The sequence below is a fragment of the Lissotriton vulgaris genome, chromosome 12 (genome assembly GCF_964263255.1).
Source record: "Lissotriton vulgaris chromosome 12, aLisVul1.2, whole genome shotgun sequence".
Lineage (NCBI taxonomy): Eukaryota > Metazoa > Chordata > Amphibia > Caudata > Salamandridae > Lissotriton > Lissotriton vulgaris.
The window spans coordinates 396334733-396361494 of record NC_141700.1 but is presented as its reverse complement, the minus strand read 5'-3'; the positions used below and the strand labels follow the sequence as shown (position 1 = coordinate 396361494).

The 26762-nt window shown below is 40.8% G+C and overlaps 1 protein-coding gene across 5 annotated transcripts in view; it reads left to right on the top strand.

The window, feature by feature from the left end:
• The window catches only part of SALL1 (spalt like transcription factor 1), a 39626-nt gene that overhangs the window by 9439 nt on the left and 3425 nt on the right, over window positions 1-26762 (top strand). For 3 of the 5 annotated variants that reach the window (XM_086945168.1, XM_086945169.1, XM_086945170.1), the window contains one exon: window positions 2048-5475. In XM_086945168.1, coding sequence (XP_086801294.1) covers window positions 2048-5475 — 3428 coding nt within the window. The remainder of the gene's footprint in view (window positions 1-2047; window positions 5476-26762) is intronic. The other 2 variants (XM_086945171.1, XM_086945172.1) reach the window with 1 other exon arrangement.

Genomic DNA, 26762 nt, shown 5'->3' with positions numbered 1-26762 from the left:
GTGTCTCAAAGTAAAATCATACAGATTAAAATACCGCCTTATACAGGGAACATTGTGCCATTACGCTTGCTCGCCTAATTTGGCTATTTATTGCCAATTTACAATATATAACAGTAAAACGCACACCGAAGGAGCCCTCTGGTGCTAAACGGAATCCCGTGTAATTGTCTCTGAGCCTCTTAATATTTGCCCGCGCATTCATTGGCGGTTTCACTGGGATTCTATTGGGACGTCATGGAAACTCCTATTATCTGATTTGCTCCTGCCGGGGAGTAATCCCTGAATGAAGCAGTTTTGTCCCCACTGCCTCCTAAGTTGACCACACACCAGCCGTACAACAGGAGTCGGTGTCCGCACGCTGTGCAAACAATGGGGAGCCCCCCCGCCCCTGAATGGGATCAGCTAGTTGGGAGTCAGATATTTGGATGTTTAATTTGCAAATGGATGCGGGCGATAAGAAATGCGAGCTGCCCGTGAAAACAAAGAATAAAAGGATTTTCGGGGGAGGGGGGGGGGGGGGGGTCGGGTTAAGGGGGGCTCGCTGCAATCAGTTAAACCGCTGACAACAGCTAACAGAAAACACTTTGGAGTCGGGTTCCGGGAAAGGGCGCCCTGGAGAAGTGTCACATTTTAAACGCAAACCAACGCCTCTGCTGCTTTGCAAGTGAAAACACTAACGTTTCCAGTGTTCGCAGACACTCCGCGGTTGTTCAACTCCTTTCTTTGCGTCCGTCAAAAGTTTTACATTTCTATATTATATATATATATATATATATATATATATATATATATATATATATATATATATATATATATATATCTCCTTTTAATAGCTAAAGATAGCTGTTTCTTTCCATTTGCCTTTAAAGCTGTGTTTTCTTGCTTAAAAATATTTCATAATAAAAAAGCAAATATTATGTATGTACATGGAAATCTTGTCATGCGTATATTAATATGGCCGGTAAGCACGGTTTTCATGTACATCTAGTGTGTACCAGATGTGTTGAGAGATCTGCATAAGTTTGATGACGTCGAGCATTCTCACTCCAATTGAGAAATATTTCGTTTCCACTATTAAATGGCAAGCTGTGCTCTCGACGCTAGCGTTTTGCAGTCAGAGTTAACTTGGATGTTGGGCAGCTGTCGAGGCAGTGAATAATTTGTGGTGGTGGTTGCAGCTGGAGGGCACCGGCACTAATTTGGGGGGCCAGGAGGTATTTTTCATTGTCAGACTTCATCCCAGAGCAAGGGAGAAAAAGTCAGAAAAAGGGAGGAATGAAAAGTTAGGAAAACAGAGATAAAGGTTGGAAAGAAGATAGGAAATGCAAGGTGGTAGGAAAGAGAAGCATGAAGTGGAATCTAGAGTAACCTGATAACTGAGCAAAGTATAGGGACATAAAAAAGGGACATTTGGGGAAGTGGCTCGGTATTTGACAACCATGACACCATAAGCAAACTTTAGAAATGCGTGCTTATTATGTGTGCTTGTTTTTTTTTATTTTTATTAATAAAACACAGGATTGAAGCGATTTTTTAAGTTGTCTGTTGGCAGTCTGGTGCTCTTCACATTTTTTTTAACATGTCAACAACTGATTGGGGCCTGAAAGCCTACAAATGAGTTTAGTGACAGGGCAGGCTGTCAGAGGTATGCTTGAAGCCACTGGAGATGAAGAGGGTTGACAGAAACGTGAAAGTCTAATGAGAGTTTCAAATGGTTGATTTGCACTCCGTGGACAACGACACAATAAAGGCTATGAAATATTGGAAATCAATACTTAACTATGGAATTTCATTACACCCCCGGTGTCTTCCGTTCTTAGTATTTTATGTTGTGATGGATTATCAGTGGGAAATGATTATCTAAGACATAAAAATTGATACTGGCTCCTCGTACAATTTTAGAAATCAGTCTCAAGCAATATATGTGATATACAGGCATTGATCTCTGCTCATGTAAAATGATGGCCTTTTAGCCTGATAGACAACTAAGTAATTGTACAAAAATAGTACGTCTCAGTGTCTCACAGCTTTTCTTTTGATATTTCAGGAAACACAGAGAAGTGGCCACCACATCGCACCAATAAGATCAAGGATGCCCACACGTGTGGCAGATGCTGCGCGGAGTTCATCGAGCTGACCGATCTACTGCAACACAAGAAGACCTGCACAAAAACCCAACTGGTTGTAATTATGAGTGACAAAAAGACTGCTTCTCCAAGTCAACCATCCTCACCCACTTCACCGTCTGATAATCCTGATCCACAGACCACTGAAGCAGTTACCAATACAGATAACGTGGACTGCAGGGACCTGCCAGAGCCTAAAAATGCTGACAAGGAGGACGCTATGGATGTAGAAGTTGGCAGCATGAACCATAGCAGCAACATCCCCAACGACACCGCCAGTAGCATTGCAAGCAGCGATAGCTCCACAAAGGGTACCTCGGCTATCACAACCTCACTACCTCAACCAGGTGATCTCACAGCACTGGGCAACTTTTCAGTGATAAACAGCAATGTCATTATTGAAAACCTTCAGAGTACCAAGGTGGCAGTGGCACAGTTCTCGCAGGAAGCCAGATGCAAAGGTGCACCGACCAATAGACTTGCAGTACCAGCCCTGATGGAGCAACTGTTGGCGCTGCAGCAACAGCAGATCCACCAGTTGCAGCTCATTGAACAAATCCGCCACCAAATACTGCTGCTGGCTTCCCAAAATAAAGAGCTGCCAACACCGTCGCCCAGTGTGGCTCAAGGTTCTTTACGGACATCAGCCAACCCCTTGACCACATTGAGCTCCCATTTATCCCAGCAGCTGGCTGCTGCTGCCGGGTTAGCACAAAGCCTTGCTAGTCAATCTGCCAGCATTGGTAGTGTGAAGCAACTGCCCCCTGTGAAGCTACCTCTCACCAACCCTGGCAGCACTATCATTCCACCCAGTAACGCCTCTTCGTCTACTATTAACGTGTTGGCTGTAGCCGTTACTACTCCACCATCAGATAAAGTCACTTCAAGTTCTGCTGGGCCACAGCTTAGCACCCCACCAGTATCAGCAACACCTTCACCAGCTTTTGCAATAAGCAGTTTAATAAGCCCTGCACCTAATCCGATTCTACCTCAGCCACCAGTTTGTAACTCGATGTTCTCAAGTCCTTTACCTAGTATCGGAGCAGCCAGCGATGATTTAAACTCTTTGTCTGCATTGGTACAGCAGAGAAAAGGAAAACCACCAAACGTGACTGCTTTTGAGGCAAAGAGTGCTTCGGATGAGTCATTTTTCAAACACAAATGCAGGTTCTGTGCAAAAGTTTTTGGGAGTGACAGTGCCTTGCAAATACATTTACGTTCCCACACTGGCGAGAGGCCATTCAAGTGTAACATATGTGGCAACAGATTCTCCACAAAAGGAAATTTGAAAGTACATTTTCAACGTCACAAGGACAAATACCCACATATTCAGATGAATCCCTACCCAGTACCAGAACATTTAGACAATATTCCAACAAGCACTGGTATTCCATATGGAATGTCTATCCCACCAGAGAAACCTGCGACTAGCTGGCTAGACAGTAAGCCTGTCTTGTCTACATTGACAACCACTGTGGGACTGCCTCTTCCTCCAACAATTCCACACTTGACACCATTTATCAAAACAGAGGAAGCTTCCCCAGTATCTGAAAGCCATTCCTCAGGTAGCCCGCTTGGCTCTGTCAGAAGTGATCTTGAGGCCCCTGATGCTACCAACTTCAAAAACAACTTAACTGGACAGTCTGATGAAGCAGAGGCCGAAGCAGTTCCTTCCACAGATGGGAAATCCGAGGAAAACCCTCAGCTCTGCAATGCATCTACAAATTATACCAGCTGCCCTTCGACTCCTCCTGCAACAGACACAAGCGTTAACAGTATTGTTACATTCAGTAACCCCCTGATTCCTCTAATGTCAGAACAATTTATAACAAAGTTTCCATTTGGTGGACTTTTAGATTCTGCACCGGCTTCTGAAACCTCAAAATTGCAGCAGCTTGTTGAAAATATTGACAAAAAGGCAAGTGATCCAAATGAGTGTGTTATATGCCATCGAGTTCTTAGTTGCCAGAGTGCGTTGAAAATGCACTATCGAACACACACTGGAGAGCGGCCATTCAAGTGTAAAGTTTGTGGCCGTGCTTTCACAACTAAAGGAAATCTAAAGACCCACTATAGTGTCCACCGTGCCATGCCTCCACTAAGGGTTCAGCATTCTTGCCCGATATGCCAGAAGAAGTTCACCAATGCTGTTGTGCTGCAGCAACACATCAGAATGCATATGGGCGGACAGATTCCCAACACACCTGTCACGGAAAACTATCCAGAGTCAATGGAGTCTGATACTGGATCTTTCGATGAGAAGACTCTTGATGACTTAGATTACTTTTCGGATGAAAACATGGACGACTGCCCCGACAGCAGCGTGCCAGATACACCTAAATCTGCTGATGCATCTCACGACAGCCTGTCCTCTTCCCCATTGCCTTTAGAAATGTCAAGTATCGCTGCTCTAGAAAATCAAATGAAAACGATAAATGCAGGACTTGCGGAGCAGCTCCAGGCAAGCTTGAAATCTGAGGCCAACGGGTCGGTGGAAGGGGATGCTATGACCAATGATTCCTCATCAGTTGGTGGAGACATGGAAAGCCAAAGTGCTGGGAGCCCCGCTATGTCAGAGTCCACCTACTCCATGCAAGCTTTGTCGCCGTCCAACAGCACAAATGACTTCCAAAAGTCACCCGCCTGTGAAGAGAGACAGCAAAGAACAGGGTCCCATGAGTTCGCTAATGGCTTGTCTCCAGCTCCTGCCAACGGCGGACCCTTGGACCTGACATCAACCCACGCAGATAAAATGGTAAAGGAAGAATCTTTTAATATGTTATTTCCTTTCAGAGAGCGGGCTAAATTTAGAAACACCGCATGTGATATTTGTGGCAAAACATTTGCTTGTCAGAGTGCCTTGGACATTCATTATAGAAGCCATACCAAAGAAAGACCATTTATTTGCACAGTGTGCAACCGTGGCTTTTCCACAAAGGGTAATTTGAAGCAGCATATGTTGACCCATCAAATGCGAGATCTTCCATCACAACTTTTTGAGCCCAATTCTCATATTGGCACTAATCAGAACTCTTCCCTTATACCTGTTAATGCTTTGTCAGCCTTCATAAAAACTGAAGTTAATGGTTTTATGCATGGCTCTCCTCAGGACATCAAAGAACCTCCTCCCAGCATCGCTCCGTCAGGACACCTGCCATCTTCGGCCACATCACCAGTTTTATTATCAGCTCTTCCAAGAAGAACTCCTAAGCAACACTATTGCAATGCATGCGGGAAAACCTTTTCATCCTCTAGTGCATTGCAGATCCACGAACGGACGCACACGGGAGAAAAACCTTTTGCGTGCACTATCTGCGGAAGAGCTTTTACCACAAAAGGCAATTTAAAGGTATGGCTACTCTTTTGCTTGTTTATATTTCACAAGATTGTTGTTACATATAACGGGTGCAAAAAAATGTTTTTAAGAACGAGGTAGATGGGATAATATGTTTTCTTAATGAAATTTGTGTGGTTCTAAGGGTCCTTGAAATTAGTACATTTGTGTGTAGAAGCATCGAGGTTACATTTTTGGTGGAGGCCCACAGAGGAATTATTCATTGGCTTGTCCATTTTCACTCTTACATGGATTGTGTTACTACAGTCAGCTCCATGTTCACACCTATTCTCGGCACGCCTCTTATCAATGAGTGTCAAAAGACACTCACAGGTATTGAGCGAAGCGTTCAAAATAAAAAGTAATAAAAGTACAACTAGTAAAGCAAAACTAAGGCACAATGACAACCAATAGTCCAACTTACAAGTGGATAGGTCGAGCATTGGGTGGAGTTGTGCTTCAGTGTTGGTGCTGCAAGAGTACAAAGGGGTTTAAAGGAAATGAGATACATGATCTGATCTACAGATCTACTGGGTATCCACAACTTGGGGATACCAACACCAGAACTGAATATTTCTGCTGTAAGTCAGCCACAGGAGAAAGTAGAGGATCTGTGTCTACAGGGGCAATAAAGCACAGACTGCTTACCCGCCGGATGGTAAGAGCTAAGCTTACAAAATCTTGGAGGGGCAAGGTGGGAACAAAGGTGGTAATGAGGGCTGCCCCCATAAAGAAGGCTAAAACGTTTTTTTCCAATATGAATGAGTAGAATTTGGCCAGACGACTGCACCCCAAAACATTTTGGTCAGATTTAATCTGAGCTGATCAGAGGATCCCCTTTGCAAAATGTATGATCAGAGTTGAAATCCAGTCGAAATGCTCCTGCTCTTCTCCCGTCTTCTCCTGATCTGCACCATCAGGAGTAAAATCCCTAGAGTGCCAGGGTCTTCGGCTGGCGTCCAGCCAGGGAAACATTTCAGTTGAAGACACCCTGCTGGTGCAGAATTCGTTTTCCATCTTGGCTTCCAATACCTGAGTAACACGTTGGTGAGATGCCAAACACCACAGTTCTTCATATTTGAGGCTGATTCCACTCGCATGTTTGCAGATGTATAATATCATATTTGGCAGGAGATCTTTTAATAATTGGCCTTTCTCTTTGGAATGTTCTCCCAAAAGGGCAAACGTACAAAGATAATTGATTCCATATTTTAGAAAGTATTAAAGAAATGTGATTTTCATAATGATTTCTAAACATTGAGGACTTGTTGGTGAATGGTGGAGTTATGACTGTGATTTGTTTTTGTCAAGGAAGCCATTTACCAATCAGTTCATACAGTAAATTGTTCGGGTTGAGAACTTCTCATATTACACTTATCTCACATCACTTTTTAAACTTCATTTGTAGCTACCCTTACACACTGGACACTAGTTAAGTTGCTATCTCAATGTCAGGGATATTTCAATGTGGAAAAACCCAATATATGTTCCAAATCAGTGATCTGCAAGCTCAGGTTCATGGATTCACAAATATATTTTGACAATCTCATCATTTTCTTGTTGAATTCATTAGACGAGCCCTGGAGTTGAATAACTGTATTGGTATTTATGTGTATAATTCAACAGAATGAGTTCCATTGCCCGTTTCTCTAGAACAAAAAGGATCATATGGAGTTTAAGATGCCTTTAATTTGCCCATCTAAGTTTATTAAGCAATGTTTAGGTAAATGAAATTCAGAATCAAATAGATTCCTATGGAATATCCTCTATGTCTGAGTGACTCCAATTTGGAATGCACAGTTGCACCTTGGTATAAACAGTATTCATCTAGGCAAGAAATCAGAAAAGCCAACAGAATAGAAATCCTCAGTTTTAGTGATATGTGGAGTTGTGCCTCTGTCTGCGCTTGTCTGCTCTATCCCGCTCCACTTAAGCAGTTTTCCGTTCAAAGTTTGTGTGAGTGTGCAACAGTGTCAGTCCAACCCACAGCTCCCAGCCACACCTCTGTCGATGCATTGCTTCTCGTGAGGCCAATTATAGGCTCTACTGGCCCCAGCTGACGGTTTTGAGAATTCTGATCTTTCACAAGTTCTATGGTAGAAGGATATCTTGATACAAGTGTTTGAGCTCTGCAAAGGAAAGCAATGAAGGTTTGTCAGTCACCAAATCATGGCACAGACACTTCATTAATACCTAACTTTGGCACACTGGGTGAAGCTTTGGCAAAACATGAACCATCTCTTCTGTTTTTAAGGCATGAATTAAGTAGACACACAGACACAGAAGCATACACACAGCCACCGTTACAGTTGTACCCATACACCCACATTCATGCAAGCCTGCACAAATGTGTTCATATGTAAACCCATAATCCTGACACAAGTGGACGCATACACACATTGACGAGTACACACACATATATATTTAAGCACCGAAACATTTTTCAAACAGAAAGTGTAATGAAAATAGCGACACAAATGTGCGCTTATGAAACGTTTATTTGAATGAAATCCTGAATTAACAATTTATTTTCTTGTGAGATAATCACATTTCACTATCATAAAAAGGAAGTGGCCTCTCTAAACTGTTGTTTTTCCGTTGGCTCCCCCTGTTCAGGAACATCTGCTTGGTAATCACTTCCAGCCATGTGCTGTATGTAACTCGGATGCACATTTGCTTTTTATTTTAATGCTTAAAAATATCAATGAGCAAGAAACGAACATTGCCGTTTTAAAACTCAAGCCCTGACAGGCTTCTTTCACAATTATAATGTTTTTCTTTTTCTTAAACCAAAGTGAATAGCTGTGTCTGTAATGTCTACCTACGTGTAAAAAATGATTTCACGGTGGGTTCATCTAAAAGAAAATCGATTCAGTGAAGGTGTCCAATGCATTAGGCCAATGAAAACAATACTCAGATTTTGGAAATCTATGTCGCCTTTTGAGTTCATAAAAGGCGTTCTTCAGGGTACAGAGTACAAGAAGAAATATCTGGAGCCATCAAACCAAATGGTTGTATAGATATTCATGAGATCGGCATATTATTTCTATTGCCCCAATTGTGGTGCGATCAACTCCACATTATTATCTGACACTCATCACCACATTCTTGAAACGCTCTCCAAACCAGTGCTGGATTATAAACAAACATGGTGTTACATGCATAGGCCTTTCCACTCCATGTTTATTCCTTACACCCAAATGTGTGTCTATTTACAAACCTCTTCAAACTATTTGATTATGTCACAACAGAATTCTGTTTGATTTAAGTCAGACTATTTGAAAAATCACTGGTGATCTATAAAAAGCAACAATTAATTAGCAAGGTGAAATAGTAATTTGTTGGGGGTGGGTTAAAGAGTTTTTTGGTAAGAACCCTTTTACTAAGCGATGCCCTCCCTCAGGCAACTCATTCTGCTCAAACCTTGAGACGTTGAACTATGCCATTAAGTTGGGTAACTCTAACACCTCTTATCCAAAGCACTTTTTATTATTGTGATATTATAATAGGTTCATTTCAAGAAAGATATCTGTCTGACATAAAACACAGGGGCCTCGATTCAAAAAGTTTTAAGGGGCTATTAAAATGTGACTTTATACCTGTAAATTGATTTTCTGACACGTAGTATTGTTATGCAAGTAGAGTTGAATATTAAACGCAAGTAGAGTTGAATATTACGTAGAAGTACATTTCCTCCCAAAGGCAGGAAGTGGGCATTGCAGGTAGGTAATATCTTACATAATAAGTAAACATTGACAAGCTAACACATTTGTGGTTCCCTACTAATGTTTGGATCGTTTATGAACACCCTGGATATGATCAGAGATTTAGGGCCCCATGCAGCAAACTAAAAACCGGTCACAAATAGGTAGATTCTCAGAATCTGCCCCTTTGCAACCAGTATTTTTGCCTTTGGGATGCATCTTCCCAAATCCAAAAATAGGAAATTGCGATTGCATTTAAGGAATATTGCGATTCCTTAAATGCAATTCTAGAAGCAATTTAAAATAGCGATTTCACTATCAGGGGTCGCAAATTACCAGAAAAAAACTGGTCGGTAATTTGCAAAAACTTTTAAAAATGCACTAAAGTGCAATTTTCAAAGTTACATGTTCCACACACATGCCCTTGGGGCATGTGTGTGCGCAACATGGGTGCACATTACGATTTCTGGGGTGCAACAGGGTGTCCTTTTTGGCACCCTTGAAATTGCATGCACAATTTGCGAGTACCTATTTGATACTCGCAAATTGCGCATGCAATACCCATTCATTCTTATGGGCCATGGGCCTGTAGGCCCATATGAATAATTAGGAAGCCATTCCTTAATTGAGATTTGCAAATTGTTTTTATTTTTTTAGCAATTCCTACATGCATAGGCTTTTACGATTCCTTAATTGCGATTCCTTAATAATCCCAATTAAGGAATCGCAAAAGCCTACCTTGATGCATGTGCCCCTTAGTCTAGAGAATGTAAGGACTAGGGCGACTGACTCCGGAATCTGGGGATCACGGTTCGATCCCTGGCACCGGCGGCAAATTAGCCCAGCACCATGTGACTCTGGGCAATAGCTTGCTTAATCTTCCCGACGGCCCCCAGCGCCTAGAGACCCTTACGGGTAATTGTGCGCTTTACAAATGTGGATTATTATTATAATTATAAACCTGGAACCAGCATGGAGATAGAGCGTGGACACCCCCTAAACTGACAAGAGTTTAGGTCAAATAATTTCTCCCTCGGGAAAAGTAGAAAAAAAAACCGAGCCTGTTCAAAGGCCGTTTGACTACCTTTTTAAATATGTGTATATGGATATCATGTACATTTGTAAATGTTTACACTTGTAAATTCTTCTGGAAAGTGTAACAGTTACCCAGGATTACTCCTGAAATGGTTTGTGAACACACACACATTTTTAAACTCACTCCAAGAAGATACGTGTAAACTTAACAGCTGTAAATGTGAACATTTTTTAAAACCCCGAATGCTAAAACGAATTTGCTCCGAGGTTTGCATTAAACAAGGCAAAACAATCAGATCACATTTTGCACAAAGAATAAAACACTACATAAATGAAATTGCTGACTTCCCAGTATGAAGATGGTCCAAATTCACAGTGATTAATTAGCCAGTATTAGTGAATAGGCCTCTTTCATGTCCTTAATTGCGAGACGGGAGGGTGCGTGGCTGTCACATCATACTTCGCTAAAAAGCACGGGGCAGTCACACACGCGGAGAGTTCAATTGGTTCCAGTGGTCGCAGGCCTTGCTAGGTGAGGGCTGCAGGGAGCATGATGAAAGAGGTGCAGACATTGGGTGATTGTTGCGAGTGCCGCGGTTTGTGTGCAGTCCAGGGAGCATGTCAGCGCTGTCAGCGGCGGGACATTGTTCCTCTAAGTGATTGAAAGAGGCAGCGGCCTAGAGCGCTGCAGACCTCTTCGGCTAAAGTCTCGTGTCAGCTGGAGACCTTTGTTAATGGGGTTTCCCTGTGAGCTGCAGTGCAATAGCCATCTCGTTCCATATGCCTGAGTACAGCTGTTGCACACCCACTACATTGTCATTGGCAGCCCAGAGACAGATCCATCAACCTATTACTGGAGCATTTTGGGTAGCATGGTGATGCCAAGATAAAATAACGCATCTGATTGCATCCTGCCTCGTCGTTAGTGTTGGACAAACTCAACTACCAAATGTGGCATCAGAATAAGTCTTCTTTATGAAATATTACCGTTAAACTAGGTGGAGGGTGACCAGCTTACTGTGTACGTTCAAATTAGTTGTTCAAAAGAGCAAAATTGCCTTAAATTCTCCCTACTCCTCGAGCGGTTAATAATTGGCATTCAAAATGGCGGCGCCCAGGGCTGACCTCTCGGCCTCTTGTGGAGCTGCTCTTTTGTCAGCTAACAAATTGCAGTAGGTCCGCACTCCCGGGGAAACTCAACGCGCACAATGTGCAAACCCCAGGCCTTCTTCGAGAGGGCATCAACGGTGGTGAATTGAGCCCTCGCCTATTTTGATCTTTTGACACATTTACGCAGTAGGTATAATTGTAATTATCCACTTGGAAATGTTTGTGCGCATGCACCGAACTATTCACCTTAAACTCTAGGCTTCCCTACATCTGCAGTGCTGTCTGGCTAACCAGATGCTAGCGAACATATCGACCTTAAAGAAACAATTTATTTTTGCAAATTATCGTTTTTTCCCCCTTATCCATGGGTGCCATTCAATTGTGCGTATTTCTGGAAAATGAGGCATAGAATATGAAACAAAATCAATTACACACAAATAACAAAGAAGCAAAGAAAGCGGAAGTGCTGCCTCTGCCAATCAATGAAACCTACCCAAAGGCTACCAAAATAAAATGTGTTCTGCTTGTTGGTTCTGTAGTAAATAGTTGCACAAAAGGTGCTACTGCACACATTACAAACCTCATTAAGCCACTGCACACCCGGTATGTGTATGTTAACTAGTGGTTCTAAAACTGTGCTGACTAGGACAATGCACCCCTAAAGGATCCCCACAGAGTGCAAGGTACTGCAACATTTAAGGTCAAATGTCCTTACTTTTTATGCAACGCAGCACAGCAACCACATTTTCTGTGCTGCATTGCATGAAAAGGAGAGAACAGAACAGGGCCATGTCCTCTAAGATACAGTGCTGTTTTCCTCTGCACCTATGCTGTTGCATGCACAATTGCATGCACCCTTGCACAATAGAGTAAGGATGCGTCAATTATAGGCTTTGCACTGCAACGCTGTCCTTCCAGTGCAAAATCCAAAGCTTAGACTTAGTTTAACACTTTTCACACATTGTATGTCTGATGCAAAGTGCTGCACTCATGCAAAGTTTAAAACCTCTATAGAAATATAACAATTCCTTCAAGTTAACACTACCTCAGAGAGGTAATATTGTTTGCCACATGGTCCTGTCTACAAATGTTAGTAGATAGGACTTTGCGTCAAGACTCATGGGTGGTAGATGGGGAATGCCCATGTACCACCCATGGTACGTACCCTTAATGAAAAGTAACGTAAATCAGAACTACTTTTCAGTTACTTTAAGGCTACTTTCTAGCAGAAACAAAGTTTTTAAGTGGAAATGAAATCCCAAATCCATACTTTGCACTGGCTTGTGTCACTTTTATGATGCAAATAGGTACTATGTCTACCCTCTACTGCTTTGTACACTACGGTGGCCATCTCATAGGGTCCATGATATAGCTCCTATATATTTCAAGTTGCCTATGTTGATTCTTGGTGCCACCACTATGGCCAGTAACTTTCCACTGACTTCAACCTGTTCCATTAGGGGCAGTTCAATTGGTAAAATATGCCTTGGTTAGCTCTCACCGATAAAATTATGTGTAACACTTCAGTTTATTAAATTTTGTCTACGTGTGACGTCCCTCCTTTCCTTTTGCTCCGTCTACACCCACCCTGTCTCCATCCACAGTAGTAGAGTTTAGGTGTGCTGTAGGGAAGGCGGGGTGGTTAAGGCAGTTATACACAACAAGTGCAAATCCGGTACACCTAAGCAGCATGATCACTAAGAGTAGAGTTGATTGGCGGACAGGCCAAACTATACTGTCTCATCCTGAGGTTCCCCACCCACCGCACAGTCCAGCAGGAGAATTTCAAGCACGCGAATCTCATACCGAACAATGCACTCCACTTTGCAGTTTAAAACACTATCCAGATAAAAATACAGATAATCAGAAATGAATACCCCTGTGTGCAAATACTAAGGTTAATAAAATATCTACCTGCACCTTGGTATTTAAAGCAAGCCTAACTGCTATTCCAAATCATGTGCCCGCCCATTAAAATTTACAAGAAAGTGTATTATAATATTTTAAAATGTAGACAAGTACAAGTTCCCTTTCTCCATTCACCTCTCTGTTTCCAGCCACCATCACCCCATAAGGGCTGAATTTCAGTGTTATAAATAGGGCAGCTGCCAAAGCACATCATTTACTGTTGCTAGGCTATCCTAATGTACACTAAGTAAAACAAGAGACAGTTTATTATGGAGACAGGCACCTTTTGGAAGTAGACCCATAATTCTACGCGAAACGTGAAGAACTTGGAACAGTTGGTTGTCGCTCGCGTAATTTGACGGCCTTGATCCCTGGCACATATTTTATGAAAAACCCCACCTACCATCTTGAATCAGTTTCTGATATTTAAGGAATATTTCACTTGAATACTTATGCAGGTGTAACTTACAAAAGACTCCATTCCACATTACTTGTAGTTGAAGAGTCCTTATTTTCACCCTGTGTTAAACGCTTGCTTGAGGCAACTTTTGTCTCTGAGAAATTGAAATATTGGGGTATTAAAAGTACATTGCTGACAAGGAAAAATACGCTATAGGTAGGGCCACTAGAAATATGCAATTGTGCAGCCGCAGCATTTTTGCACAATTTTAGATTTGCTCCACTTTCCATATAATCTGTCATCTGCTGCATAATCGTCGGATTTTCACAAACGTTTTTTCCAGTTTAAACAGTGTAAAAGTTACTCAAAAACACAGCAACACCTGTTGCTGCGCAGTTCAACGCCATTTTCAAAGGTTGATAGTCACCTGTCTTTAGCTTATTGCTATATTTGGGTGTTAAACTGGTATGAATTATGTGCAACAGACAGTGTTAACAACTGTAAAAATAATGAAGTGATACTTTTGCAAAATGTGGCGCATTATGCCACACAAGAAAAAGTATGAACTATAGGTTTAACCCTTCCCCTACTATAATCCCTAGGAAAAACGATTCTGACTTTTAGTCATTAAAGTACAGTTAGGGTTCCCGGTTTTATGGTATTTATTGTTTTGACATTTCCGTCTGTATTTATCCATATTTATTTCTTGTCAACTTTATCTGTATTTATTCATATTCATTATGGGTTTTGTGAAAAAAATAAAGCTGAAACTGGTATATTTTCAAATTAATTTAACTAATAAATATGCAGTCATGCTTGAATGCCTGCCAGGTTTCAGTGATATGAACACCCGTAGAAGATAAATCAATGCACTTATATGAAAGTATGGACATTTCCTTATCAGCCTTGTGAATTCCTACCACTGTTTAAGCCTCTTTACTAAAATTACTACTTTATTAACACCCTTACCTATCAGTCCACACAGCCTGGCAGTCATAGCAAAGTGCATTTAGGATCACTCAAAATGCACCCAATTTCCGTTTTTACCACATTTAAAAATAAATACAGGCAAGAAAATAAATGTTTTTCTGTCTGTATTTACCTGTAAAAACGGAAAACGGGGAGTCTTAAGTATAATATACAAACATGCCAATTTGCTTACTTAGTGTATTTAAAGATCATTTGCTGTACAGTATGTAACGGAACTCCTGCTTCTTCCATCTCATTTCTACCCATACCAATGGTATCCTCCTTGCCCTGGCTACTATAGAGGTTGAAGGCAGCCACTTAGCAGCACTGAGTGGACAACCCGCTTGCATTACCTCTTTGCACCCTTCTTCCCTCACTTCTGCCTTCTTTGCTTTTCTGTGTTTTCCTTTCAATACACATTCTCTCTTGTCTCCCCTAAAGAAATCCCACACCCACCTCTCCAGCCTATGTCATTAATTTCTCAGTAGCCACAATAATGCAAAAGGTCAACCAATTGGCGGGTTCCTGTTATCAAAACAACTTTTGTCTGAATCCTCCAATTGAGCATCTCTGCCCTGCATATGCTACCTCTTCAAACCCTTTCTCAGATCCTACACCCCCGTGTGTACTCTTTTTATACAGGTTTCAACTACTAGAGAACCAAAGGCCAACCTTCTGACAACATGACACTCTTCACATCAAATGTACATTTTGTGAGACTCCTCTCCCTTCCTTCTACACACATTCACACCACAGCTCAACCTTGCCCGAGCTTGCCCAGCAGGGCCGGCTCTAGGGCAGTGTGATTGGTGCAATTGCACCAGGCGTTAACTTTCAGGGGGGCACTGTGTTGTCACATATATAGTGAGTTTAAAGCACCTACTGCCTCGTTCCTTTCCTCCAGCAATTTTCAGGCAACAATAAAAATGTCAAGAAAACCCTGGTGGTTAATGGACCTGCTGGTGCTCCATTGAGTTTTGTCTAGTGGAAATTTTGACTCATAAAGTAGCACAGAGGGTTAATATGCCTATTGCAAGGCATGTTACCAGGCAGATAACAAAAGTGTTTATTATGTAAATAGTTAAGTGGGTTACTGCTTTTGTCGGTGAGATCCTTTTAGTTCATGCAATTTATAAATTAAAATCCTAATATAGAACAGTAAGCTATTAACTGTCATCAAAGAGCTGTGTGAAAAGTGCACGGTATAGGTTAACGTGTTTATTTCTTCCCCAGTCTTTCTTTATCTTATTGTAGCAAAAATAATACATATGGGTAGAAATCAATTCTTATTGGTAAAGACAACCCCTAACCATGGTGGTACATTTTAAATTCTGAGTGTGTGCTTCTCCAGATCAATCACTCAAAGTATACCCGGTCTGAATGACATGTGACTTTTATACCTTTTAGTCCTGTATTTTCCTGTAAAATTTCCTATACACTGATTTTTCACACGTGTGATTTACTGTCTATGTGTGATGTAAAGGGCTACAACACCCTACACTGGTATGAGTAGCTCTATAAAACATAACAAAAGCATGTGGGAGAAAGTCTATGGAGACTTAAGGGTGAACAGGTAGTAAGTGAGTGAATTTATAGAGAAGAAGATCATTGGGGGGTGCCAACAGGCATACTCTCCCTGGGTGCCACGAGCGCTAAAGCCGGTCCTGCTGCCCAGTATGGTGCCGTATATGCACCATAACATTTGAAGCACAACCCCAACAACCAGTACAAGAGTGAAATACTGCATAAGTAACCACCTTCAGCAAAGAACCAGAAATTCAACAGAATATCAATTACGAGTGGAGAAGACACTGCAAAGCGAACCAAATACACATTACACATGGCCACTATGGGGGAGCCAAATCATACACACAATTCATAAAATACAACTATCACAGACTTTCATACAAACCACACCAATGCTCCCTTTCAGACTCTACCATTGCACTTGGCAGTACAGGTTATCAAAGAGTCCACAGCACTAAGAGTCCATCCCTGTGGCTGATGTCAACATAATCTAACATAGCTATCTCCTGTCATCTTCCCAACTACATGACTATTTCATAACCGAACCAAAGCTAGCCAAATAGTTAATTTGTGCTGAAACACATAACATATTTCACTTCTCAGTTTAACGGAGACACTTTGTAACACTAGTAGATTAGATTTGAGTAGTAGATTAGATTTTTGCCCGACATAAAAAACCATACGGCAACGTTGGCTTATCCAACTTTGCAAAAACTTGGGATTTAGACATTATAAAGAGGCCCTCAGAATACTTAAGAGTAATACTTCTACCCCAGTTGTATTCTCAGTTTCACGCTTTATTGATGCCATGTGGCGAAGGAGAAGATCTTATCTGTAGAAAAAATTCTTACCTGTGGAAACGACTTATGAACAGTATCTATTTGTTTTTAATGCTGTAAAGTTTTTACATTTTTATACTTGTATTTATTATTAGTGTTATTGGATAGTGTTTTTAAGTAATGATTTGGATGGTTTCTGTGTATCTTTTATGATCTATGATCGAAACAAAGATTTTTTGACTGACTGACTGAGATTCATATTAGGTATACAAACACCTTTGGGATATTGAATACGTACTAACTAAATAATTATTGCTAACAGCACCTTCACCCTTGTAAACAAAATGATTCATCACTCGGCGCTGTCCAGTGATAGCCTTACTTCTCAATAGAAGATATAAATTCTAATCGCTGAATGCAAGATATAGTGTAAAAGCATTAAAGTACTGGATCTAGTATATTTTTTCACTTATTAGTTCTCAACAGTTGTGTTCAAGTTGTGTTCAGCTTATGTCTGGTCTTTGGGAGCATCCTTGCTAACTAGATATGTTAAATTTTTCCAAAAACATCTACCATCAGACTATGCTGGAATATAGCCATATATAAAAATCACAAGAATAAGTGTACCTGACATTTAAGACTCTCCTAATAACTTTTAACACAGTTTGCAAAAGCATTTCATCAAAAGTATATGAAGCAATAACACCTGCATGAGGGTGGGTGGCAGTAATACACTACTCCAAATGTCTATTGGATTAATTGAGATGAGCTTTCAATTAATGTAATAATGTCAACGTGACTTTTGGTCCAAGGTCCTATAGTGTTTACATTGCATGCACTAGACAACAAATGACAGTGGGTGGAGTTGGAGGGGGGTGAGTGGAGTGATGGAAGCTGGCAAATCAATTGTCTTCAAACTGGGGGCTGGCCACTCTGGAGTGATGTGATCCAGTTAGTACTAGGATTTGAGGTTCTGGCATAGCTAAGGAATGAGGCTTCTTCTGTCAGTTTACCAATGTATGTTGGAAAGCGTGTTTTAAAACAAGTATAAAACATAATTGAAATGGATGAAATGCTCTTTTGAGAAATTAATAGGTAAATGATGAACCTCAACATTTATTACATTTCCCAAGAGATATCCCTTACTTTTTCTTGTCTTGCTGATGTATGGGTGGCTAGCTTGCATTTTTTTTGTCTAACTATAACAAAATAAATGCATGATAGCCACTTGTGCATTTGCATGCATGACCATTTGCAGTGGCTATCTTTTGAGTATTTTTATGATATATTCACACAAAAAAACCTAAGATGGTCTTCCTTCTGTCCACACTCATGCACATATGCACTGCTATTTTGGAATAATTAGGCCCATACAGTATGCCAAAGCAACCGTGCACTGGCAAAGCCTGTAGCTTGGTGCACGCACATTAAAGACAACTCCTACTGGTTTTGCCAAAGCTTGTTTACTCAAGGATTGGCCCAGCATGAAAAGGTTTGAAGAACACTTTGATACAGGAAAGGCAAGAGTTCTTGGTACAGTTTATAAAAAATAAAGAACAGCTACAGAACATAATCTGTAACTTCTCAATAATACATTAAATGGGAGTACCCTGTTTATATGACTCAAAAATATAATTAATTGGCAGGTGGCATAAAACATCTGATCCCCACCACTCTAGGACATTTGTTTTTAATTTTTGGGAGTTTCCTGACAGGAAATATATCGTGGTTGCTGGTGAATGGAGGTCATTATCATCCACCACTGGAATTATGCGATTCTTCCTCATTTTCCTCTTTATTATATCATTTTCCTCAATTGTCACAGTTTCAACACCTATTCCAAAGTTTAGAGATTTCAACAAAATAACTGAGTTTCTAGCTCAACCAAACCAAAAGTTACTCAAATAAGCATTATCAAAGCTAATAAGTCTCACCTTTGAGACGTATTGGCTTTGCTAGTTCTTTCCGGTGATGCTGTATATCATCGGTAAAAGCAACAAAAAAAATAGAGACTGAGAGATTACTGAAAAATGCCTATCTACGCCATGCACACATAGTATGTATGTATCATAATGTTACTGGTGCCTGAGTCATTCAGTAGGCCCATGCATGTGTCACCACGCATGTCAGTTTCCTGGTTGTGAGGGGTTAAAACTTGCTATTATGTAGTCAGAAGGTGAGAATTATTCGTTGTTTGAAGGTTCTCATGCTCTGTTATCTATATCTGTTCATGTATTTGCCTAAGTTGCTCCCTCAGAAGATCAGTTTATTTTATTCAGTTTGTGATGAACCAATCCCATTCGCTGGTGATCCCAATTTAACCTCTCTTTCTAGACGTGTACTAGATGTATTCTAGGCATTTTTGGGCGAATTTAGCTCTGGTCTGGCATGCTGCCATCTTCCTGAACATGTAGCTTAATAAGTCTAACATTTGCCTCAGTACAGGCTCAATTCACTTTCTTCGAAATTCTTAAAAGTGTTGCATACTTATTTGCTCACAGTCTTGCTGCTCGGTTAAGACACATATGAATGTTGTTAATGACATTGAGAAACTCGGATACACCAGAATCTCCTGGATAAATAAGCCAATACGAAGCTACCAAGATCTTCTAATTTCCACACGTATGGAGGCAGTTGTAATCTAGCTCAACTCTGTGCTGTTGCAGCAGGTTATGCCATAATTTAAAATTGTGCTTCTGAGAACCATTTGGCTTCATAAAGATCTGCCATGGTGTTGTCAATCGTGGGGAAAGGTCCGTCTGGCTACTTTGGAGTCCTGCGGTCAAATTCGGTTTCTTCTTGGCTAGCCTGCTGGGCGTTTCTGTGATGTCTATCAGCGACACCCACTGGCTGAAGTCTTTCACATTGTCTGTGAAGTCTGTATCTTCCAACTTCTTAAGCTCGATTGTTACCTGCTTCCTGATGTGAATCGGGGAGTGACAGTTTCTCCAGGCCATTGGTTATTTATAGGTGTCATTGTGCAAACCGAGCTATTTGTTATTAAGATACCCCATCATAGAGTAGATTTGTCTGAAATCTTCTAGTAATCCAGCCACAGCACAGGGCAGGAGGTGTGAATTAAAATATCCCACATTTTTGGGAAGTTTGGATGCTCAGTAATATGCCTGTCCTGACCTGTGTTAAAATTCCTTTTATTAGGCAGGCGAACATATCCTCTGTATTTGGGTTTCAATAAATCAATAGGCCTTTTAGTTGTTTTATCTTTTCTGTAGCTGCAGTCCATGGGCTTAGCTTCTGGAATTGCATTCACTGTGGTCGCTTTGTCAATGGGACTACCCCCACAAGAATGTATGTGATCAAACACCACTCTTTGGATGCCCCTTCGTCCGTGTGGCCAACCATTGACATGGGAGAGTTTTTAGCTTCTTCCTAACTTGGTCTGATAGTTCCTCTTTTTTTGTTTGCATTGTGGGCACCTCGCGTTACTTCCAGATTGACATACAGTGCTTTTGTGAAGTAGCATGGCTTTCTGTCTCTGAATGTTTCTTTCCCTCCATCTGACAGACTCCAGCGTAGGTAGTTGGATGGCCATGGCATCTGACACTGAAATGGTAGGGGCACCTTAGCTGACATACGTGACAGAGACTAGATTCTGGCCTTTTTGACACCATTTAAAGTAGCGTCTAACTGGAAGGAAATGTATGTTTAATGTGTACATCTTCCTGTTTGTAAACACTTCTCTGTACAGCAAATGGGTATCAGTTTGCCATAACCCTAGATTTTACATTCAGGCAAACCTGTAGTCTGGACTTCCTTGTATGGTAAAGAGAACATTTGTGCACGCATTGTAATATAATTGAATACTATTGGACTGAGCCTGCTGCAAAGTTCCAGAAAACACCCGCTTATTTTGGTACAAGTCTACCCATGGTCGGAGCCTTGATTTCAAGGGTTGTGCTCCTGGCTGGTAGCTTGAGCCTAGTGCTCATCATTTCTATTTCCCTACCTTGTACTCATGCCCTAAGTCAGCAATATAGAGTATCCTCTCAGATCTTTGCCTCCACAGTGGAATTACATTTTGAGAAATGTTTTTAATCTATATTTTGGTGTCATGATTATGTAATCCCTAAAACAAGTGTAGACAATTTAAGGGATACAACTGTTGTATTTTAGGAGCAAATATATATTTTGGATGGCTTCACAAATTGACCATAAAAATAGTTCTGCATTGTTAGTACAGAATTTTGACCATTGGAGAGCTAAACGTTATTTTATTACTATAATCAGTCATATATATATATATATTTTTAAATTGTCAATGAAATATGTTTCGTCACTATAGGTTCATCCTTGCTGAACTTCAAGCTAACTAAGTAACAGCTTCTTGTATGGTTACAGAGGGAATAAACAAGCCAAATTAATTTAGTCTTCAAAATCATATACCTGCTATCTGTGAGCGAAATGGTGGGACAAGTTGTAGAATTGCAGTTTAATTTTACAGCAGCTCCACAAAAAAATAATATTCCAAGCAATATCAGGATTTAGAGCTCTTAGACCACAGACTCTAAGTAGACAATTAGATGACCAGTCATCCATCAGCATGTCAAGGGGCGCAGGGGCACAGTGTTTCTCTTGGTGCCCCCAGATGTCACACCCATTTCAGTGCAGTTGTGCAAGGACATTTCAAACCACTAAAGAGGATGATGTCAAAATAATGACAATACTACTGCTATCGATGACGATAATGTGATAGTAATAATATTGCTGTTACTAACAATAGTAATAAAACCACTGAAGATGATGATGACAATGACGGCGACAACAATAAAAATAAAAATTGTGGAAACCCGAATTGTGCTAATAATACTTGTAAGCACTGTGGTGTGCCCTTTTGTTGCCAAAATTAACTGTCCCCTCCACCAAGGAAAAAGGGTGTCTAATTTTTTATTTTCTTATTTTTTAATAACTGCAGGCAAAATATCAAGTGTAATGTCAAGGAAGGTCTATAAATGATCTTCAATCTACCTAACGGCTAGGGTTCTTATTTTGAGTTTGGCGGAGAGGGTACTTTGCCACAAACATGGTGGAGTACGATGTGTGCCACACTGAGGGCCCACCTGGTCTCTTTGAAGTCAGGTATAGCGCCATGTTTCCACCTCCGCTGGCAGAAATCTTACACCCATGGCCTGACGGACTCTTGGCTATCGGTATATATGCCTCAAACCATCTACCCTATTTAGAGAAGATGTTCTAATGTACATTTTTGTCTGTTCAGGACTGCCAGGAAAAGTGTGACTGTCACAAACAGATATAAAATGTATCCAACTCCCTAAAAGAAACTCCCAGCGCGTCAGGGCCATTAGTTTTTTTGTTTTTCAAAAACAAACTCCCCCTTAAAACAAAAAATGTTTCTGAAAGGCCAGCCACATGGAACATGATGGCTGCTCAGCAAACTTTGATTGCTTTCAAAGAAGCCACTCTGACTATTCTGAAGGCAGAGACCTCTAGATATGGTGGGCTGCAGTCTACTATGGCAGCAGGGTACATCCCTCTTAAGGCCTGGCGGAATGAAGTATTGCCTGCAAGGGTCTAAATGACTCCCTGAATTCCTTTAAATCAGTTAATTGTTTGTAGATGGTCCCTTGGTCTTAGCCAAGGGTACGGGGATGATTCAGAGCCACCTCTTTAATTATTTAGATATAATTAAAGAAGGGCCATGTTATGGTGAGTAAAAAAGAACAACAAAACCAAACACTCAATAACGCAGTGGAAAATAATTATTCATTGGCCACTTCTCTGTAGAGCTCTTTACAACCTCTTTGCAGCCCATAACTGGTTGGTACTTACGTATGCTTTTCCACACCAGATCATTAACATTTCAGCTTTTAAAATGCACTATAGAAGTATCAGTAACAAATACAGAGTGCCCGATTTACACATTCTCACAAGCGAAATAAAAAAGGTACATAAGTAGGTTTACACCTACACTTAACGTAGATTGACTAATTTTTATTGGATTAAAATTAATTCTAGGATTACTTATGGCATCTTAAATGTTGGACAGTCCTCCAATTTGTAAAATGTACTCATGAGGACTTCCCATTAGGCAAAAAATACTTGTGAATTTTCAACAAGGTGTGCAATCCGCATGATTAAACCATGCCAAATTGTGCACTGGCACAGTTAACCTTTTGCTGAGAAGACTTTTATGCATGAATGTGCTCACATTTCCCGGGCACCTACTTACTCTAGACTTACTCAAAGTAAATCTCCCTGACTTTGCAGAGTAGAGGTCCATGAGAAACAGATCTGTGAATAACTGAGCTGGTCATTTACATCCCAGTGAGTGGCCTGCCAGCCTTTCAGTTTAGAAGAGGATATGTGGATGCCCCTGCAGTAGGACCAACCACCATATTGTTAGATCTCTGCCTGCCTAGAAGGGAATAGCACTGACTTCACGCAACTACAGCAGTTTCTCTGAAGGCAGAGAAGTGTTCATGTTGTTGTGGACCTCCTCAGCAATTACTTGTTCATAAGCGATAAGCCAAGAAGAAGGGGTAGTTTGTTTCGGAAAGCAAAAAAATCTCCCTGACTAATGGGGAGATTTTTCCAAGTATGGGGGGGCTGGGGGGGTGTATTTTCATTGTTTGAAGTTAGGGACCATCAGGTCTTTCCTAGTGCTTTCCATTTGGATAAATGTAATTGGAAGGCCTGACTTACGTAAGGCAGGTGTTCCAACGCCCATTGACCTGTGGCGGTGTGGAGGGCCGTCACTGAAAAGACAGCTGAGTCTCTGCCACAGGAATCCTGGCTCTTCGCCTACCACTAAATGAGGTGGGTGATCCGTGAGTTTAGTGGTATGGCAGCACCACTGATTTTCAGCCGGGCTCCTGCTCTGCCAAACTCTAAATAAGGCCCATAGTCCCAAACGCACAATCTAATGTTAGATTGGAAACCACTCATCCGGGCTTCTTCGCTATAAATGACTAAGTGCAAATGTAAATGTAAATATAGGAACATTTTTACGGTGTAGCTATTCATTCCAGGCCATATCTGTGGCACTGAATGATTGACTTGTGTGTTCTTGCGGGATTTGTTGGCAGGGCAGCCTTCTACTTCTTTCGCCTATGAACAGCTGGGTTCACATTTGGCATCAGTGTGGGATGAATGAGGGACTTTTCTCTTCCCTTTTTACCCTCCTACTTTATCTTGTTTGAGGGTTAGACAATTTTTGATTTAGGTAAAACAGTCGATCTCGGAAAGTGCCTGTCACTGGGCATATTTTGTGTTTATTAAAGTTGGATTCTTTGTCAGGCAAGAATTAGGCGACTTTGTCAATCACTGATGGATATGCTTTTATTCCCTTTGCATCCTTTGGCTTTTTACACCAGTTTCCCAAAACCATCGATAAAAAAAGATTTTGGCTCCATGAGGGGCGAAGAAAAAGATGTTTATTGCACATTGATACTTTTATGTATCTGAAAATAAATACTGTATAGTGCTTTAACTGTGAGAACCTTGCTGCTCACTGTTTAAACAATGAGTCTTGAATAGTTCCTTTTAAACGAGCACAGCTATTTGTATGTCTTTCAATGCCACAATCTATGTACAGTAGGGCCGTGTGGTTTTGCGACTGAGAAATGAATTAGACTATTAGATGGTGGATTCAGCGCTGTGGCTTTAGTTGATTTGTTTGCATTTCTTCAATAACTTATTGAAGCAACGTTATGTATTGAAAAATGCATGGCTCTTTTACAGAAGGAACTACTCATAAAATACTTGGACTTTTATTGTAACATATGTCATTTATTATCATTATTATTGTTGGATGCATCGAAATAGTTGTGTAAGAGTTGAAAGTTCCATAAAAGTTGCGTTTTTAGTTGTGAGTTGGAAATGTTAACAGATCATGGTGAAAGCAGCATGGATGCATTTTTAGGTCAAGCCTGCTAAACAACACAAGCTGTCTGGGTGTAAAATATTAATTGTGGGCTTACCAAGAACTTACAGGTGCTTACAGCCCGCTCATTGCTTACCGTTGGTTGGCTTTATTTGCCCGCTTATTTTCTTCTATCTTGTGTTTCTTCTTTTCCCGCAAGATAGCCTCTTTTCTATTTTTCTGACTGGCTGTTTTATTTTCTTCCACTACTCACTTTTCGGGAACTACTTGTTTCCCATTTTGGTTAAGCGCTCTCTTGCCTCTGCCAATAACTAACCCCACTGTGCTCTTTGTTGTGGTCACCCCCGTGCTGTGAGCTATCACTCTGTGCTCTTCTCTCACATGCCAATCTCCCTGCCTCCTCCACACTCTGGGGTGCTGGCTCACTTGCGTGACCCCATGTTGCTCTTTCTCGTGTGCTACTTCAACCGTTCCCACTCCCCTTGACTCCACTGGCTTCTGCATTGTCCCCTTTAAATCCCCCTCTCTTTTTTATATTACATTTTTTGGTGGGGATCAGATATCCAATTGCTGCCTCTGCTTTTAAAAAAGTACTTTTGCACTGCTTCTTTTTTTTCCCCATTTAAGATCAACAAATGAATAAAAAGGTCACCCATACTGCTTTAACTGCATCATTTTGTAGGTGCACAAGCGTAGTGACTCATGGGCACTCTTATGACATTAAGCATGCACACACCTACAAAATGAATATGAAAATGGAAGGGTGCACATATGCATTGAGCAAAGGACTTTAAGAGTGCAAGATGTCAGTTGATAGCTAATATATTATGTATCGATTAAAGCTTGGAAAGAGATAAAATCACACTCTGTTGTAAGGGACAGTGTGTCCTTTTGTACAGAAAAAGAAAACACATGTTCATTTTGTTTTGATTACCCTCAGTAAGAGACAAATAAAATACTATGATCTGCCTTGCCCCGTCTCTAGCGACTCTATCATTCTCCTAGTGTTTCCTGAAAGGGGAGACTTCGTCACAGAGTTAATTCTAATTTAGGAATGGGAAAAACACACCTTACCAACAGACGTCCCAGCTATCCCTTACCCTATGTAACTGTGCTCGCCTTTCAGAAGACTTATGAAAACATATTTTCCATGTCATTCTCTAATCCCAATGTATCCCCTGTACCTCGCCTCTCCATTGCAAATACTGCTCGAGTTCTGTCATGTAAAACAGATGGATTTGTGTGCACCTATTTATAGGTTCACCCTGAATTTGGTATCAAACTCCAGTAGTCTGTCGTGGGAGGTGATGCATGAAATAGCCATCCTACAAATAATTCAGTACATTAAAATGCTGTATGTTTTACGGTTCTTTTTTTGTTATTTTATTCGTCTGGTAACTAACAATAATATAGTCTATGAGGGAGAGATTACACTGCCCTTATGTATCACAACACACGCCCATCTCTTCGAGAAACCATAGAAAATAAATTGGCGATACACTGTGCACACAACAAGTGCGTTTAAGTTTGGCCAGTGCATTATTTCTGCCGGATTTGTATTTTGTGGCTTTGACAATATTTACATAAGTAGATTTATGAAGCCTGTGCTGAGCCACATGAGCTTAATCTTTTTACCAAAGACTGTGTGTCATGTTGACCCACATCAAGGTTTGTGCATCTTTTTCCAGATGTTTGAAGTTATGACCCCAGGTTGAACTGCCACCAGAAAAAATTAAAACAAGCAGACTTTTCAAACATGAAGTCGTTTTCTTTTTCTGAAATCCTAGCATGATACAGATTTTTCCAGCACAAGCACTTGGCAGTGGTCGATGGAATGTTACTCTGTACTTGAGCTAGTGGCAAGAGTAGTTACCATAGAGGAAAACTGCTATTTCAGTAGGTAGTTGGAGTAGCAAGAGCTGGGTGCTATAATACTTGCAAATCACTTGATGATAACTTTTTATATGACTCAATTTTGAATTTTATAATGAGCTGTTGAATTATGTATC